Source organism: Hesperophylax consimilis, chromosome 23, assembly GCF_061612785.1.
Source record: "Hesperophylax consimilis isolate HC1 chromosome 23, BYU_Hcon_1.0, whole genome shotgun sequence".
Lineage (NCBI taxonomy): Eukaryota > Metazoa > Arthropoda > Insecta > Trichoptera > Limnephilidae > Hesperophylax > Hesperophylax consimilis.
The window spans coordinates 30677479-30698066 of NC_142858.1; the positions used below are offsets into that span (position 1 = coordinate 30677479).

The window sequence follows — 20588 nt, forward strand, 5'->3', positions numbered from 1 at the left end:
TGATTGTTAAAAAATAATATATTAAGTTAAAAATAGTTTTATTAATGCGAATAAATTTAATAGTATTGCTTACATAATGTAAAATGACACTTATTTCTGTCGGAATTGAACCCGCAGCTTTCGCATCAGAACAAACATTTTTATTTAAAAAAGTCGCCAAGTACATTTCGCTCATTTCGATATTGCCAAGTCAGAAAGTAGATACCTGATTATAACGCATTATATTATATGTATATTGATTCCTCAAACAAAATTACAACATCGCTACACAATATTGTGTATATCAAAAGTCATTGAGAAGTCAGGTGTACGCCTGTGAATATAATAGTACAAGAGTTTAATATTATATCCACTAAGAACATTAAAGCTAGTCACACACGAGGCATAACATTGCGAGATAACCGCATAACGTAAACGGGTGCGGCTTCTATCACCATATCGCTCGACATACACTATACACTCCCATACAGTTTTCCCAGAGGGGTAATAATAAATTGTACAGGAGTGTTAGCTGTAATGTGAAGTTTAATCTCTCGTGTATGACTTGCTCAATATATAAATTAATCTCTCGTTAATATATAATACTATACATTGACACACAAAGATAAAAGATAATATTATTACATAGATACATAAATAATTATGTAAAATAATACACGTGCATTATTAGAATGCAAAGTGTAAATGGAAAAGAGACTTATGGTTTGTAAAATGTACATTTTAATTTTAATTTTAATTTTATTGTTATTTAAAGTTTTTTCAACAGTATGTACCTACATGTTGAATTACAATTTAAAATGAATAAATAATATTATTATTAATTATAAATATACATAACGTTGTTGCTACTTATTAGATATTCAGATTAATATTATTGGCACAGTCAAAAATAACCCTACATCTACTCGCTAATAAATAAAAACTATTGATTGACAGTGGTGATTAGTACAAAGTATTTCTACTTATGAGCCATGTTTTCAGCATATATCTTTATCTGTTTGGGAATTTAATATTCTTTATGTTACTTGGCAACATGTTGAACATTTTGGGCATGTTATGTTCAAGGTTCGCTGTCCGTATTTATTGGTATATTTTGGAACAAGCAGCCTTCAGTCTTCGTGAACCTAGTGTTGTGTTCATGTTACAATTTATTTTTATATTCAGTCAGATATATGCTGAATCAATATTTTGTCCCATAGTAAGGCCTGCACAGGGAAGATATTTAAGTTTTGATACAACAATGAAATATTACGTCTCTGTGAAAAAATATTTTTTGAAATTAGTAATTTAACCATAGAATTTTGAAATGATTGTAGGTAATTTAATTTAGTTTTACAAGAATGTCCCCCGGTGGTTATTCCATATCGTAGAGTTGATTGCTAGTTAAATGATTTTTTAAATATTCACAGGAATGAAACACTTTATATAATCTACCCACAATCGCTCTCAGTCTTTTAAAAATATTGTTTATTTGAATGTCCTATTTAAAATGCAAATATCCCAAATAAACGTATTCATTAACCATTTCAATGTTCTGATAAATACATGTAAAGTTGTGGGATATTAATTGAAGGTATAATCGAAATTGAAACACGTGGAGATCGTATGTGCATCAATTTGTTTTTTTGGTATGTATGATTAGGGCTGCGGCAAAATCATTAGTTTAGATTATTTGGTGTGTTTCATTTCGTCTTAATAATGCCATAGCCAAATATTGATACTCGAAATAGACAGATTTAAAAAAATATACAGCCTTCACGGGACGCCTGGTAGATATGAAATATCGAAAACGGTTTTCGTTGAAGGAAGTGAAAATGAAGGTAAACAAATCATTGTCTTTTTGATAATAAAACAATTATTTTGTAAAATGCATGCAAAGAAATATATTACAAATTAAATATTCGTCATCATTTAGTAATATGTTTATTCTTTTTGTATTTTATTATGTACCCATTCCTTACAATATTGCCACTTATGTCTTGGGAATTCACAACCAGCTCTGTACTAATTAATTAATAATAATTAATATTAATTAATCTTCTATTAATGCCTATCTAATATGAACATTTATTTTTATTTCGTTTTGTAATATTTTCAATGTTTAATTTTTTTATTATTTTTGTTAATTAATATTTGTAATCATCTTTCTTATTTTAATGATATTTGTATTATGTTATTATACTATTACTATAAACACGAGAAATAACTTCTCAATGGAGTTGGGTAGTTTTTTGTTCGCATTAGCCATCAAATATCTGTATTTGTAAATATACTGTAATATTTTAGAATATTTAATGAAAATAAAATTTATTTTGTGAAAATAAAGGCAAATATATCGCACGGAGCTTTGGCGGCCGGGCGGAAAGAGCCGACGAGTCGTTCCGTGCAAGAGCGTCGTCCCGTCTTGCAACGCTTGTTGAAATTTCCGAAATGAAGGTTTAGAATGAGATTCCAAGGCACGAAGCCTGACAAATAGCTTTTTTATGTCTGCATTTTTATTGCAGTTTAAAAAAACATATTTTCATGGCTTAAGTGTTAATATTAGTCGCAAGAAGCTGTCAAATTTACCTTTTCCAATGATTCGATTTCGTCGAACACGGCCTTCGGAGGTGGGTCTGAAACTAAACAATATTATATTACTCAATAGTACGAAATCAAATTACATCGTTATACATTAAGTGTATATATTATATATCTTTTAAGATATATAATTAGGTCAGGATAAAATAAATTCGTATACACTCTGTTTGACTATTGTAATTATCTAGATGAAGCAAGAATGAATCAAGCAAGACTCACGTGAGTTGAATTTAATAACAGGTCCTATCTAATAAAATATTATTATCATCAAATATTATTCATAATAGTAATAATATAACCTCTCAACGTACATTACGCAGTTCATACATTCTGCGTTCTGTCTTATTTCTGAAAAATACTATATACTCGTACTTGAACATGTTATATGTGGAAAATCCACGAACTGTGCATTTGGCAGTAGATTAAACAATGTCACGCACAAACGTCAGCTGCTCCTAATGCATATTATAAAAGTCATCTTTTGTGGACGTGAAAATAAAAAAAAGCATGTGTATAGTGTTTTATATTTTGAGAAATCTCGATTTGATAAGTATAAAGTCAGTACACGGAGTAAAACAGGTATACAAAGTATAAAGCCAGTAAAAGGAGAAAAATAGGTACACAAAGTATGAAGTCAGTACACGGAGTAAAATAGGTATACAGAGTATAAAGTTAGTACACAGAGAAAAGTAGAAAAAACGAAAAACGACTATTTTACTAATTTATTAACAATGTCTTCAAATTAAATGTAGGTTAAAATCGGGATTGCTGGCCTAACAGATGACTTAAGAGGTTTCCTGATAAACTTTTAGTAAATTACAAATATATTATCATGGTGTCACAATCTACAATGAAAATGCTTTATATCATCATGATATAGGTACTATAAATCTGTCTTAAATTGATGTTTTATTAATTTATCGTGGGGTTAAACATCGGTTTCCTCTGTATAGGTAGGTACATATTGTACATCAAAAGGGAATATACTTTCCGCGACCCCAAAACCGTTAAAATCAGCATCGTGAAGGCAAGTACAGTCTATTGTCGATCATTATTCCACTTGTCAATCATCAGAGATGGTTTGCGATCGTTAATTACTGTCGTACCTTAGTAGTAAAACTATTGGTGCTAAGTATTTAGGGATAGGAGCGCAATAAGAAAGAAATGGTTTATCAAATGCTTAGCCCGGTTTGACGAAAACGTACGTACCACATACATATAAAAAAATACAGTGTGTGGCAAGCCTACGCACGATGGAAGTGAAACTTTTAGTATTCTTCTCTCTCTCTTTTTATTTCATATTATTATTATTCAGAATGCTGTAAATTATAGTTTTAAAAAGCATAAATTTATTTATAGGCGTGTTGTTAACAAATGAACGTTCAACTAGATTCCTAATATTGACATATTTATTAGTAGCATGTGATAAAAAAAATTAAAAGTTATAAAAATATGGGATTCGAACCCGGGTCCTGCATAACGAGTGTCGAACGCTCTGCCTCTAGACCACGAGGAGAGGTATCTCGCGCGACGAGAACTGCGTATAACGTGTACTCCTCAATTGACTTTTAACGTCTAAATTTTCGTTTTCAAACACGGCAAATGAATAATATCACATAACGTCTCGTTAACGCTTTATATAGGGTCGAATAGAAGATGTATATTGACAGTGTGAAGTCATATCTGTCGTTTTTAAAAATATTTCCGTATATTTGTCCGTATATTAATTAATAATGGGTGTGTTTTTTACTAAAACAACTTGTCACGCACGTCTGCGAGAATAATTAGTCGCGTTATCGGCCTTGATTAGTAATTTTAATGATTAAAAATAAAAATAATTAATCAAAATACCGAGCGACTCTACCGGCTCGATTTGTAAGCTATATTTCGACAAAAATGTCATGTAGGTACCGACCGTTAATTCTAGCCAATTACTCGAGTGAACACCTGCCGGTCTAGAGTCTCACTAAATGGATTTAGACATTTCGGGAGACTATCGGTTAAAATTAACAAATTTATGTAATTTATAAAAAATTATTTAAAAAAATGTAGATATTTTCTTATATGTATGCCTGACAAAGTCGCAGCACGAGAGCATTTTATCACTATTCCTCGTATTAAAAAAAATCACAAAAAGAAAAAAAAATAGTTAAAGCGGGGATCGAACCTCGGTTCTTCACGACGACAATCGGGCGCTCTGCCTCTAGACCGCGAAGCTGAGTTTGGAGAGTGACCTAAACTAGGTATATAATATTAGCTAGGCTCCTATAGCGAAATAATCCCCGTTTTTCGTGACGTTCATGAGTCGGTTTTACTCCGGTCCTCGAAAATGCATAACGCGCGTAAAGAAGTTTCACTTCAAAAACCTAAGCAAATCCTTCAGTCAAAAGTCTGACTTCCCCAAATCCCGTCTCGTTCCCTTAGCAATAAATTTTAACAAACTGTAAATTAAATCACATATCCAAAAACCAAATAACTGAAAACTCATTATGAAAGGAAAGGGACCTTTTTGGTTGTGAGCACTGGTCCGGAGTATATCAAAAGTCAAAAGCCTCTCGCATCGTATGGACCGGCCACCTGCCGCCGCCCTTTCCCGCCGACTTCTTAGAATTTCATTGCCTCCCCGCCCCTCCCCCTGGATCGATCATCATATTTATACATAATTTTAAAATTTCAAAAAACAATTGCCACGGTCGAGTACCGAAACCCGATCAACTGTTTGGAAAACAACTAAGCGAACCATTACTCCACCAACTATTGTTTCATTTTATCTACTTTTATTTTTTATATTACTTTGAAACAAAGTTAAAACACATTTATTCTCAGTGGATATCATTATACTTTGTGTATTGCATAGATACTATTGTTTATTTATTTTAATATGTGAATTCCGTATGGAGTTATAAGTTTGAAAAATTCAACAGTATTATGTTGTTTGGTCAATAACGATTTTAACATAAGTAATGCCATTATTGTAATATTAGCACTCTAGTTCTAGTACAGCCAAAAGTCACAAGGCTGTGAGGCTGAAGGGAGAGGGGAACAGGGCGGATCTAACGGTTAGCAAATGCTGATGGGGCCCCCCTTGCAGTTCCGTCTTTACTCTATGGGCACGCGGGGCACGAGCCCAGGGCCCTCGGCATCAAGAACACGGCGATATACAAATCATTTAATTGTTATTAATGTACGTGTACAATGAATCAAAATGTTACTTGAAACACAACACGTCATCACAATAATATTGTTGTCAGGCACGACTGGACTTTATGTTTGAAATAAAGATAAAAAGTTTATTGCCAGATACAAACATAACGCATCGTATCAGTCAGGACCAGACTTCCACCTAGACTCGAGAACTCAACCTCGGAAGAGGCTTAGAAATTACCTGGCCATTCAGATCTGGTTTGAATGATGGTATTTAACCTGGATTTTCTAGATTTAAAAAAAGTTATGACTACTTTCTAGATGGGCACCAGCTGTCACACGTGGCTTTCAAATATGGAACGCGCATGCGTCCCAGTGTGGCGATAAACAAGATCTTGCCAGTCTCTAAAATTAGTAGGCCCTACACTATGTTTCATTAATTTCACCTGAGGTATGGAATAATTTGGTTTACTTTTGCCAATAATAGAGCCCACAATACACTGTCGATTGAATTAATTATGGTGCCTTTACTGACGCTGGTAGGTTATAATAATAATATCAGGTATACATATCGGAACACCTGACATTTCGAGTAAAACATCTATGGTTTCTTGCAAGAAAGGCTACGCGTGATAAGTTATTTAAATTCGCCTGGACCAGGGGAAGCCAAGTTTATGTACGAAAAGTCATTGGAACTCCTGTCATTATTATTAATGACAAAACCCAACACCTCTTATCTCCTGCACCCAACAACTTGTAGACTAAACTTACCTTGCTACGTAAATTACTTTTATATATTTTTAATTTACATAAAATTCTTTATAATAATCAGCAGTAAAATACTATGAGATACTTCCAGCCCAAAGATATTATCTATGAATACGAGTATGTACCTCATCACTGTCCTAAATCTTAAATACGAGTATGTACCTCATCACTGTCCTAAATCTTGAATACGAGTATGTACCTCATCACTGTCCTAAACCTTGATATGAATCTATTTTATAAATGTCTAGAGCCATTCAATGTTAATTTTAATAATGCGTCAAATCTATTTTATTCACCTTTCTATGTTTTATTTCAAACATTATAAATGGTGGAAATAGCTGATCAGTTAGATTCTTTGTGTATACTTTCATGTACAGAGACAAAAAATGCTCTCGTAGTTCAACAAATATTAACTCAATCTACCCTAAAATATTCGCAATGAATGTCCAAAGCATAAACCTGAACTCTTACTTTGACATAATCATTTTCAGTGAACGTTGGATCAATGAAAATTAAATTCCTAAAAACATAATAAACTACACACAAAATAACCTAACTCAAAATTATGGAGTCATCATATACATAAAAAATCACATATCTCACTCAGTAAACGAAATCGTAACCAATCACTCTAACTGTCTCAAAATTGTTATGGATAAACACGTAACCATTTTACTATATATCGATCACCTAGCACATTTAACATAACCCCTTTTCTAAATTCAATAATTCACTCCTTATCGTGCGTGAATGATTGTGATAATATCCTTATTATTGGTGATCTCAATGTAAACATAATTAATATGAATCTATACAAGACCATTGTACCAGCCATCACAACACCAGTGCTGCGGAGTATCTGGCTCGTCCCAGCCATCACAACACCAGTGCTGCAGAGTATCTGGCTCGTCCCAGCCATCACAACACCAGTGCTGCAGAGTATCTGGCTCGTCCCAGCCATCACAACACCAGTGCTGCAGAGTATCTGGCTCGTCAGCAAGTTGTATTGATCATGTTTTTTCAAAACGTAAATTAAAAACCAGATCTTTTGTATATCTTGTATTTGACTGTCATAAAACCGGACACCTTCCTAGTTGTACAGTCAAAACCTTCCGTGCATGTAATGTAATGAATATTAAAAAAAAAAAATACCAATGCACGGTCACAGACCACTACTCTACCATAACCTCTCTTTCGCACAAAATATACAAACCGCCGCCGCGTGAAATCTCACAAAAGAAAATATCCTATAATACACTATTTCAACTGGTCTCTCAGGAAAATTGGTCAAATATTTACACACAGAATGATCCCAACTCTGCCTACGAATCTCTTGTCGACACAATGCCACATCCGACACAACTCACAAAATTAAACGCCATTACACTAAACTCAAACCTTGGATAACTGCTGGTATAATTCATTCTATCCCGACGACTACGAATCTAACTTATTCTATAAGAAATACAGAATCGTGTGTAAATAAATTACTTCAAAGGCCAGAGAAGATTACTATAAAAAACAAATCAATAACGCCGAAAATGTCAAGAAAAAAAGAAAGAATATTAGATATAGTTATTTCACTTACTTATAAAACAAGTATTGAGTCTGAAAAAAATCGCAGACCATTTCAACGAATTTTTTACTTCAATCGGTCCTAACCTTTTCAATCATATCTTGGCCAGATGTAATGTTTCAGAACATGAACTTGCTAAAGAAATATAGTCCATTTATTAACACTTTACAGAACTAGTAATTATATAAATCATTTCAACAGTATAAAGTAACAGTATATGTCACTGTGTTGAGTTATCATAGAACCGCTGACGGTCTCCGCGGTCATTGGACATTGAAACCCAAATGTATTAGACTCAACGGGCTTTAGGCAGTACATGCAACACTCACATGCTGACGGTTTCCGCGGTCGAGGGGTAAGGCTGTCGACTAGCAAGTAACTTGTCTCGACTAGTTGAGTAAGTTAAATTTATTTGATTAATTAGTGTTATTTCAACGTTCATTAATTAAAAACAATATATTGTATACTTGCGCACCTGTTCCCGAGCTGAAGATACTCTTAGATCCGCGTGGTGTAAGACCACCATTCAGAATTTAAAAGTAGCTTGAAATGGCTATAGCCGTGTTTGGAGATAAGATCTGAATAACCTGAATACTTTATCACCTTCTTCTTCCGCATCTCCTTCCCTCTCCCCTGACTTCAGCCTCACAACACACCCCGACTGGGGAAGCCATAGTCTCTCTGGCACCAGACCGTTGGAAGCAGTATTCCCAACTGCAGTCCGCTTTCACAACACCAATCCACAAAACATATAATCCATCTCGTGAACAGATAGTAATTTGGGATATGATTTGAGATTTTCCCGGGCAAAAGTAAGTAACTAAGTGAAACATGTTATCCAAAACATTGGTTTGGAAGATTCGCAAATTACAATTAGAAGCAATCGTAGTAAAAGGAAGTTAGACATTTACACTGTTATGAAATGAAATTGTAGATGTCAGAATATACTTGACAAGTATACCTAATATCGTGTCCTTATCGGTGATCAAACATTCCATCAAATCTCCCTAATGATAAATGGTAATCCACAATAACAATAAATTCTCATCTGCTAATCTGCTGACTTCTATGGATAACCGTATACAAACAACAGCTGATTCTGACAGCTCCAAACTTTATACCAAAATAAGTGACAATTAAGCAAATCAACACAGTAATCCAATAAAAACCTAAAAACCAGTGTTACGTAAAACAAAGTGACAGTTTATCCGGTAGTGGCAGTGTAAAATAACTACACATTTTGTTAAAATAAATATATGCCAAACTACAAGTCATTGTAAACCAAAGACAATTTATGGATTTGAATTTGTGAAAAAAAAGAAGAAAAAAAAAAGTGTCATTTTTGTCATAGACTAAACAACTAAATTATATATTTTAAATTTTAATTATTTTAATAAGGGGCATTTATGAACAAACAATAGAAACTTTCCAACGAATTAAATAAATAAATACAACATCAAGAAAATGTCCAAATCTCGCAGCAAGTTTTCCAACGTGAAGAAAGTACTGACAACATCGTCACCACTAACAACCGCGTCTGGCACAATGGACTCTCCGTCGGAGGCTCATCAGTCGATGATTAACATTGACAGCGACTCTATCTTGGAATTTATCAATTCCAAATTTGAAGAAATGAAGGAAGTTATGCTCAACAAAATTGCATCAGAGCTGCAAGAAATAAAAAGCTTTACTAACTTCGTTAACGAAAAATACGATGACATATTACACAAACTGTCAAAAATCATGGATACACCAAATCAAGTAAATAAACTCAAGGAAGAACTAGCCGAAAAAGAAAAAAGATTGGCTGCAGTAGAAGTTCACCTGGCAGATCTGGAACAATCAGCCCTATTGAACAGTATAGAAATAAGCGGTATAAAATTGCAAGACAACTTATCCCCAGTCCATACTGTGACGCGGATCGCGGAGCTCGCGGGCGTCATAATGGCACCAGAGGATACCTACAAAATTATAACCAACAAATCAAATGATCAAAAAAAAATCATGATTAATTTCGCAGACATCACAAAAGCACGCACCATGTTAGCTGCTAAATATAGTGATCCGATAAAAAAATTCAACGGGGAAGGAGCCCAATACGTTTACCTAAATGCAGCACTAACGCCTTATTATAAAAATCTACACTGGAATGCCAGAAAAAGGGCACAAGAAAAAGAATATAAGTACGTATGGGTGAAATCGGGAAAAATTTTGGTAAGAAAAACAAATGACTCAAAGGTGGTTGAAATAAGACACCTAAACGATTTACCTACTAAGATGATTTAAAAAGAAGAAAAAAAAACTTATTACACTATTTACTCAATATGTTTATTATGGCTTCTACAAAGATAAAAACCAATTTTTTAACGGTAATTAACCGTAATATACCAACACCTGATATACCAAAAAAAATTGCATCTCTGAGAAATGCAACTCCAAAACTGATTATAATCAAATTTAAAAATCCAAATGGTCGAGATAAGTTTTTGGAAACAGATAAAAATTGCAATAAAAAAACAGAGAAAAATGAAGTGAGACGGAACATTAACAAAACAGGATTCGCAAGACGGCGTGGACCTATACACATAAATGAACATCTAGCCACTCACACAACAAGAAGACTATATCTCTACAAACTATTTGCAAGAAACTACCTTTTCACCTACTTATGGAGTACAACAAGGCGAATATATATTCGCCATCGATCAACCGACTCGCGAGCAATTCAATCTAACTCAGAAAATACCACCAACCTCATTGAAGAACAACTAGAGGAAAACCAACAAATTGATGACATAAGTACAACAGCGGATGAAATTGTTCCTGAAGTAGGCGCCAAACTGTATCCTTATATTACTTCGTACTTAATAATAACCATAAACATTCCCAAATCTTATGTAGATTATCATGTTTGGCTTTCCATCCAAATTTCTATTTTTATCCTTGTAACAAATGGTTTCTGCACTGAATTTTGACTTAGAAACAATAAATAACACAGAATACACTTTTAACCAAGCAAAAGAATACAAACTCCTTGTCTCAGGAAAACACAGTTTAAGCATAATATGTCAAAACATAAGAAGTATTCAAAAGAACTTTGATAGTTTCTGTGTCCTACTAAATGAAATAGATATAAGTTTCGATATCATTATCCTAAGTGAATGCTGGTTAGGTGATTCTTACACCAACTTAAACTTAAATGACTATACCACATTCCAGACCACAAGACACATAAATCAAAATGATGGTATAGTAATCTTTGTCAAAGATTCAATTAAATCTTCCATATCAGAAATTAACATAACTGAAGCAAACTGCATTCAAATATCCCTTGGCCCATGTCTTTCTATATTTGCTATATACAGACCACCTTGCTACAACAATCTCTCTCCTTTCTTAAATTCCTTAAATAAACTTCTTGAAGAACATAAAAAAACTCAACAAATAATTATTGCTGGTGACATGAATATTAACATATTAAACTGCCTACCAAAAACTATGGAATTCTTAAATCTTCTTACTCACTACGGACTTAAATCTACAATAAACTCGCCAACAAGAACTACATCACACTCCAAATCCTGCATCGATCATATATTCGTTAAAACTAGAAGAAAAACTTTTTCATCCATTATTCGCTCAACTGTCACTGACCATTTTACAACTACATTAAACATACATATTAACAAAGAACAAAGTAAAAACAAAAATGACAACATGCAAGACAAAATAAACTTTAAGTCCCTAAAATCGGATATTCACGATGAACTTTGGACTAACGTACTAAATGAAACAGACCCAAACACAGCGCTGAACACATTTATAAATACGGTTGAAACCTACATAACCAAACACACCACAAAAAATCCACAAAAGAACTACACACATAAAGAAAAAAAAATAACACCATGGATCACAAAAGGAATAGTTAACAGTATTCATAAAAGAGATGCAATGCATATGCGAGTCCACAAAAACCCGAATGATAACAAACTAAAGAATGATTACTTACTGTATAGAAACCTGTGTAATAAGTTAATTAAACAAGCCAAATACAAATATTACAAAAAAGAAATAAAAAACGCCAAAAATGATCCTAAAAAAATTTGGGAAATTGTAAGAAATATTACTTATTCCACTCTGAAGAAAGATTCACATATCAAAGAACTATTAATAAACGGAGACAAAGTCTTAACAAACAATGAACCTAATAAAATAGCTAATTTTATTAACACACAATTCTCAAAAGTTGGCTCTACCTTAGCGGAAAAAATTCTTAAAAAAAACTGTACATCAGAAGACTCTTTATCCAAACTTTGCTCTTCCATACGACCAAATCATTCGTTTAATGCTTATCAAGTAAATACAAAGGAAATCTCGGATCTTATTAAATCTCTCAAACCAAATTGCGCGATGGGACCGGATAACATTTCCAATCAAATACTGATAAATCTACGAGAATACATACTTATACCGCTTCAACACATTTTCAACCAAAGTTTTAGGCTCGGAATTGTCCCTGATCACTTAAAAATAGGATGTATTACTCCAATACATAAATCGGGAGACAAAACTCTGATATTAAATTACAGACCAATCACTTTGCTAAACTCACTATCTAAACTTCTAGAAAAAGCTATGAAAAAAAGATTACTTGCGTACCTTGAAAAACACAACCTGCTCTCAAGCCGTCAATTTGGATTTCGTGCCAAAATGGGTACAGAAGATGCTTTATCAGAATTAACTAACTACATAGTGAAAAGCATAGATGGCGGATCAAAGGTGATTGGGGTGTTCTTAGACCTAGCAAAAGCTTTCGACACCATTTCGCATAACTTACTACAACAAAAACTCAAAAATATTGGTATAACTGGTCAACCGCTAAAATGGTTTGTCAGCTACATTGAAAAGAGACAGCAAATAGTAAAAATAAATAAATACAGCAGTGACAAAGCAGATATCAGGTATGGAGTACCGCAAGGCAGCGTTTTGGGTCCCATACTATTCCTCATATATATAAATAGTCTAACTGAGATAAACCTAGGAAAAATTGAGTACAAAGTAATCAGTTATGCAGACGACACTGCAATTTTGTTCAAGGCACAATCATGGGAAAAGGTATTCAAAAACACAGAAACAGGGATGACTGTAGTAAATAAATGGCTACAAAATAATCTACTAACACTGAACATTTCAAAAACAAAATATCTAACTTTTAGCAAAACAAAGGCTGGTCAACCACATAGCCAACCACAACTACATCTTAACCCCTGCACCAATATTTCGTCAAATAACACATGCTGTACTTGTGACAAAATTGTTTATGCAGACAATATTAAATATCTAGGTTTAACTGTTGACCATAAACTAAAATGGGATCTCCATATTAATATATTATCAAAAAAAATACGAAAATTATCATACATCTTCAAAACAATACGAAACATCATGTCATTAAATCAACTAAAAAATATATATTTCGCACTCTGTCAAAGTATTTTAACATATGGAATATCAGTTTGGGGAGGAGCAGCAGATACTTACCTCAATTCTCTTAAAATAAATCACAAAACAATAATTAGAATTATGTTTAAAAAACCTTACCAACATCCGACGGAACAGCTAATGATCAAAAACAAATTACTAGACGTAAATAAACTATTCATAAGGAAGATCATTTACAAAAACTGTATCAAAACTTCACATCTCCACATACCTCACTCGCAAAACACAAGAGCAAAAACTAATAAGCACTTTCAAGTTCCCCATATCAAATCAACTTTTGCAAAAAAACACGAATCTTACCTAGCACCACACATTTTCAATACCTTCCTAACACAAACAAAAACTTACGTCACCCCAAATAATTTGAATTGGCTGTTCAAAAGATTTGTATTATGGCTGAATGAAAAGGAAAGAACAGATATTCAAAATATTCTAAATAAATAACATTTCATACAATTTCTCACGAAATTATATATTATTCAAATAAAACAAATGCGAGAAACTGCAATTTTGCAATACTAATTATCATGTAACCGCTATATCTATATTCAATTGTCACAAAATTTAATTTTACTTTTACTTTTATCTATGTTACATAGGCAATCTTCTCATGGAATGTAACTAATAAAAAAATAATAAAAAAAATAAAAAAATAAAAAAAAGTATGTATGTAAATATTTAATATACCACCACATAATTGTATCTTTTTGTCTTTTTACATACATATATACATTTTTTTTTAAATACATACATTTATTTTGGAACAAATATAATATGTGATTTACCCGCCTCGGAACAGACTTTGTCTAGTGAGGCGGGTAAAAGAAAAGAAAACAATGTAAACAACCTTGAAATTAAATAAACGCCCGGGTTGCCGGCACTGAAACTGAACTGAATCTTGATTGAAAGACTATCGCGCAAAATGTTTGACGATTTCCTTTATTACACTGATATTGTTTGCAATCTCTGACAGGAAAAATAATATTTTTTTGTCACAAATAAATTATTTATCTTAAATAAAAAGATATCATCAAATTACATACATTATCGCTGACGTTGCAATCTCTAATCGATCTTGAAGATGTTTGTATGATATAAATTGGATTTTGCGTCAGTTGACCATCTGTATTACAATTCTGATAATCATCTGATGCTTTGTTCAGAACCAGACTAAAAATTCAGCTCGACACTTGACCGTTTATTCAAACGACGCTTTAATACATTCTATCTCAAAATCGTCACCTTAAAGCAATAGTGGGATATCTTCGAAAAATACACTTTTGAGATAAGTATGCAGTTCGATGTAAAATTGTGAGCTCTACATGATGCATTACTGGGATTTTTTGTAAAAAACAAATGTCAGTGTTACAAGTAAAATCTCAGTATTGAAATGTTCGGTCACTCAGAGCAACACTGAGATGTTGATGTAGTCCCACTGTTGCTTTCAAAAGGTCGTTTAAAATACTGAAATAAATTCATTGTCTCACTGTAGGTCTATAGTTTTTAACAAGTTGGGTGATCTTGGAAGAGAAACATAAAGAAAATTAATTTGAATACTGGTAGCAAAGTCAGGAAAGATATGCAGAACAAAACAAATTAAGCCTTTACTGTGTACCAATTGTAAATACAAATGTTCTGAATCTATTTTGGAAGTTGATCGATTAAAATAATTTAATATTTATGATTCCATGAATCCAAGCTTATAATGGTTATTATTTTGAGAGAGATGGATATAACATACGTGTATGTAAGATTTTTTTATGGCAACCTTAGATATAAGCAATAATACCATAAGCACTGCATTAAAAAAGAAAACAGACAGCTTCCTGCAAAAGGATGATTTAGTTGATGGTATTATGAATCACATCAACAGCTTTAGTAGAGTGGAATCGCACTATTGTCGTGCAGGATCAGCTCGGATCTCCAAATATCCAAAAGATGTACAACTTGTACAAATAGAAGTGTGTCTCGGTAGGTAATCTCTATGTTACACACTCTATATACAGGAAAATATTCAATACCAAATTCAATATATATTTTTTTTAAACCAAAAAAGAACCTTTGCGCATTTTGTGTATATTACCACTATAGTACTGCAAATAAGAAATTAGAAAAAAATTATATTCTGAACACATTCAGATTGTAAAGCTATCTCGACAAGAAAAAGATAAAAACATTACAAAGACCACTGATGATACTGTAGTTGCCATTTATGACTTTCAAGCTGTGGTGCCGTTGCCGAATGTCAATATATCTATTTTTTTTATAAGAGCAAGTTAAACGTTATAACTTTTGTATTTACAATACCAAAAGACGACAGTGCCATTGTTACATGCGGCATGAGGGTGTGGCTAAAAGAGGCGCAATTGAAATGTCTACCTGCGTGTACACATTTTTAAAAGACCTATGCCGAGGGAAATGGGAAGTGATCGTTTATTCTGATATCTGTGTGGCACATAATAAAAAACAAATTTTTATTTTCCATGTACATGCATGCACTGTGAACACTTGATATTCAAATCATTACCCATAAATATCTAATAGTTGGGCACTCAGAGAACGAAGGAGACTCCATTAATTATTGCATCGACAGAGAAAAGGTAAGGGTTTTAAAACAAGGCCTAATATTTATTCCAACGGAGTTAGCGATGGTCATAAAGTGTTCCAAGAAGAATGAACCTCTTTATAAGTTAACGGAAATGGAAACAACGGACTTCATTGACTGGAAGAAGGTATGTGAGAAGTCTGGAAAAAAATTCTCAATTATCATGGACAAAAATAAATGTATTTGGAATAAAGTTAAGATTTTACAGATCACTAAAGATGAAAACTGTCAGTTATCAAATACAAAAGGGTCCATTCAATCAGAGTATTAATGTGAGAGAGCGACTAAAGAATGTTCGGAATGAGAATAGTATAATATTGTAGGACCAGCTTATACAGTTCCACCTACAATTCCACCGAATAAAAATCGTGATTTCTTATTTCTTTGCCAAAGTGGTGTTATACCAAAAAAACTTCATATTTTTTTTTGAATTAATTAAACTGTCCCAATACAGACCGCGATGTACAAGAAGAAAATAACGATGAAGGTTCATTGTAGGTTTCCAGGGAATCAACACATATTTGTTTTATTTTTTTGTTCTTTACAAAATAAAAAAATTAAATACTATTTATTCTTGGTTTTCTGTTATTTTTGTTACATACTTTTATTCTTAAGGTTTTCTGTTATTTTTGTTACATACATTATATCACGCTTCTCATAAATAAATTTATAAGCATGAATATATATTTTTGAAGTGAAACTTCTTTAGGCGCGTAATGGATTTTCGGGGACGGAGTAAAACCGAGTCAGGATCGACACGAAAATGCGGGTACCCCCACCACCGCTCACCGTTCACTGTCCCTCTCTCACCATATGCGCTTGTTGAGGTGGGGGAGCCGCTCACGAACGTTTTGCTTTGAGTTACGAGCGAGATACGAGTTCGGTTTAGCAGGTCGGCCGGTAGCGCACTTGCGCGGCCACGCCCACCACGGCCAGTGAATCAGTTAGCAGCGTGCTCCCGCTGTGATAAGTTGTGTTCGCGTTTTGTGTTGCGTTTACATTTACATTTATAGTTGTAGTTCATTTAATTAATTCATTTAATTTTTGATGAAATGAAAATAGAGAGAGAGGAATACTAGAAGTTTCACTTCTGTCTTGCGTAGGCTTGACACACCCACTTTTTTTTTCATTTTTATTCCACCTTATTCCCATACAATTGTCTAATTGACAAACTATAGGAGTGAGTGGGTGTGTACTATTGAAAATGTATTTATGATTATTAACAGCATGGAAAAACATGCAGAAATAACAATTATTAATTATTTTAAGCAATAATTATAGTGGTCCACATTGAACAAAAACTCCCGAGAAACAATTATTAATTCATTTATCCATCTAAACTCGTAATATTATTACTATGCTACACGTAGATAATTTGAGATGATTACCAAAAACTCCACGCAACAGTGAGATATTTCCAGATTTACCTATACTTTGTCAAAATTAGTATGAAAAAATTAATTATTTTTCTATTATTACAATTTTGTGTTGAAGTTAAATAATTTACCTCTGTTATACCATATCATTAATCTGCAAGATTAGTTAATTTGATGCTGCTAGAGCTCACGCAAACCTAAAAGTCCTATTATCTCAGAACAGCATTTTTTAAGATATCCCACTATTGCTTTAAGGTGACGAAATATTAAAATACGTGATTTTTTTTAGAATAATACACAAATTTTAGTAGTCGTTAGTTAAATAAAATGTTGGAAACTAAATTCTGCCCCAAGAGATTTTAGTAGGTAGACAGTAAGGTCTGTTGATAGAGGTGAAAACCGTTCAGCAATATCACCCAACGTCCTGTCAGATTCTTTAAAATATACGTAGGTACATGAATGTAAAAAACCTCTTCCAGAGAGAGGGTGAGCGATTGAGAGAAATGTGAGAAATTCATATAATTAGGGGAAATCCAAGACTATTTTCAATGTACCGGTAAAAGGTAATTTTGGTTATTTTTCTATCTTATGCTGCATGTACACTTGCGAGCCGAACCATGTCAAACCGTTTGTCGAGATAAAAATGAGTCATCGATATCGGTGTGAAACCCCCGACAAGAAACCAAACGGTAAATAAACCTTTCCTTACATTATATTTTATGACTAATTAACTATATGACAGCCAAATTTTCAACATTTAACTGAAGTAATAAAAATAAAAAAAATGCAAAAAACCTCGCTTACGAAAATTACCGTTTCTTTCATGAATGCATATCTGTTGTGATTTGTGAATACATTTATTTGCGATAAATAGAATATTCTAGAATCTGGTGAGGGTACGTGTGATAATTCGCACGTTATATTATGGCTAGTCATTCATTACTTCCATCGGCGAGGAGATCTTTATCACATAATTATTTATCGTTTCGATATGTCTGAAATTTCTCATATCTTGTAACAAAGTTCACATACAGCACATTATCAATGGTGTTAGAAAATACTGCAATAAAATAAAAACTTAATTAATTTTTAGATAATTTTGAATGATATTCAATAATTGGTTAGTTCATAGCTCTAACTCATTCATGTTAAATTATCACTTAGCTGCACGGACAGAAATCGATGTTTGCCTTCAAGATAAATTAATAGGCTCTCGCCTCATTAATAAAACACCAATTTAAGAATGTTTTATAGATTTGCCTTGATCATGACGATACAAACAATTTTCATTGAATGGCAAAAATATTCGTATTTTCATGAACGTTGTTCCGACATCATAATAAAAATTTATCAGGAAACCTGTTAATTAATTCGTAAGGCCTGCAATCCCGTTTTTAACAGAAATTACCAATTATTTGAAATGTTTGTTAATAAATAAGTAATAATAATTTTTCTCCGTATGCCCTCTGATACCAACACCACCTCAACCAAGGCCAGGACACTGAATATATTCATGTAAAGTTCTCCTATATTAATAATTAATATGTAGTAGGCCAACTTGATTCAGTGTCTTGGCTTGACGGGAGGCAGATTGGTTTTACAAAACTCCTCTCTCAAGGCATTATCTACATATACAGAAGTACTTATTATTGCCGCTTTCATCACTTGACGGGAGGCAGATTGGTTTACAAAACTCCTCTCTCAAGGCATTATCTACATATACAGAAGTACTTATTATTGCCGCTTTCATCACTTGAGGGGAGGCAGATTGGTTTACCAAACTCCTCTCGCAAGGCATTATCTACATATACAGAAGTACTTATTATTGCCGCTTTCATCACTTGAGGGGAGGCAGATTGGTTTACAAAACTCCTCTCTCAAGGCATTATCTACATATACAGAAGTACTTATTATTGCCGCTTTCATCACTTGAGGGGAGGCAGATTGGTTTACCAAACTCCTCTCTCAAGGCATTATCTACATATACAGAAGTACTTATTATTGCCGCTTTCATCACTTGAGGGGAGGCAGATTGGTTTACCAAACTCCTCTCTCAAGGCATTATCTACATATACAGAAGTACTTATTATTGCCGCTTTCATCACTTGAGGGGAGGCAGATTGGTTTACAAAACTCCTCTCTCAAGGCATTATCTACATATACAGAAGTACTTATTATTGCCGCTTTCATCACTTGAGGGGAGGCAGATTGGTTTACCAAACTCCTCTCTCAAGGCATTATCTACATATACAGAAGTACTTATTATTGCCGCTTTCATCACTTGAGGGGAGGCAGATTGGTTTACCAAACTCCTCTCTCAAGGCATTATCTACATATACAGAAGTACTTATTATTGCCGCTTTCATCACTTGACGGGAGGCAGATTGGTTTACCAAACTCCTCTCTCAAGGCATTATCTACATATACAGAAGTACTTATTATTGCCGCTTTCATCACTTGACGGGAGGCAGATTGGTTTAACAAACTCCTCTCTCAAGGCATTATCTACATATACAGAAGTACTTATTATTGCCGCTTTCATCACTTGACGGGAGGCAGATTGGTTTACAAAACTCCTCTCTCAAGGCATTATCTACATATACAGAAGTACTTATTATTGCCGCTTTCATCACTTGAGGGGAGGCAGATTGGTTTACAAAACTCCTCTCTCAAGGCATTATCTACATATACAGAAGTACTTATTATTGCCGCTTTCATCACTTGAGGGGAGGCAGATTGGTTTACCAAACTCCTCTCTCAAGGCATTATCTACATATACAGAAGTACTTATTATTGCCGCTTTCATCACTTGAGGGGAGGCAGATTGGTTTACCAAACTCCTCTCTCAAGGCATTATCTACATATACAGAAGTACTTATTATTGCCGCTTTCATCACTTGAGGGGAGGCAGATTGGTTTACCAAACTCCTCTCTCAAGGCATTATCTACATATACAGAAGTACTTATTATTGCCGCTTTCATCACTTGACGGGAGGCAGATTGGTTTAACAAACTCCTCTCTCAAGGCATTATC

General features: G+C 33.5%; 1 protein-coding gene across 1 annotated transcript in view; it reads right to left on the minus strand.

Moving 5' to 3' along the window:
- Positions 1 to 20588, minus strand: part of LOC149412568 (peptide transporter family 1) — a 100817-nt gene that overhangs the window by 73082 nt on the left and 7147 nt on the right. The window contains exon 2 of the mRNA XM_089646085.1: positions 2569 to 2621. Coding sequence (XP_089502211.1) covers positions 2569 to 2621 — 53 coding nt within the window. The remainder of the gene's footprint in view (positions 1 to 2568; positions 2622 to 20588) is intronic.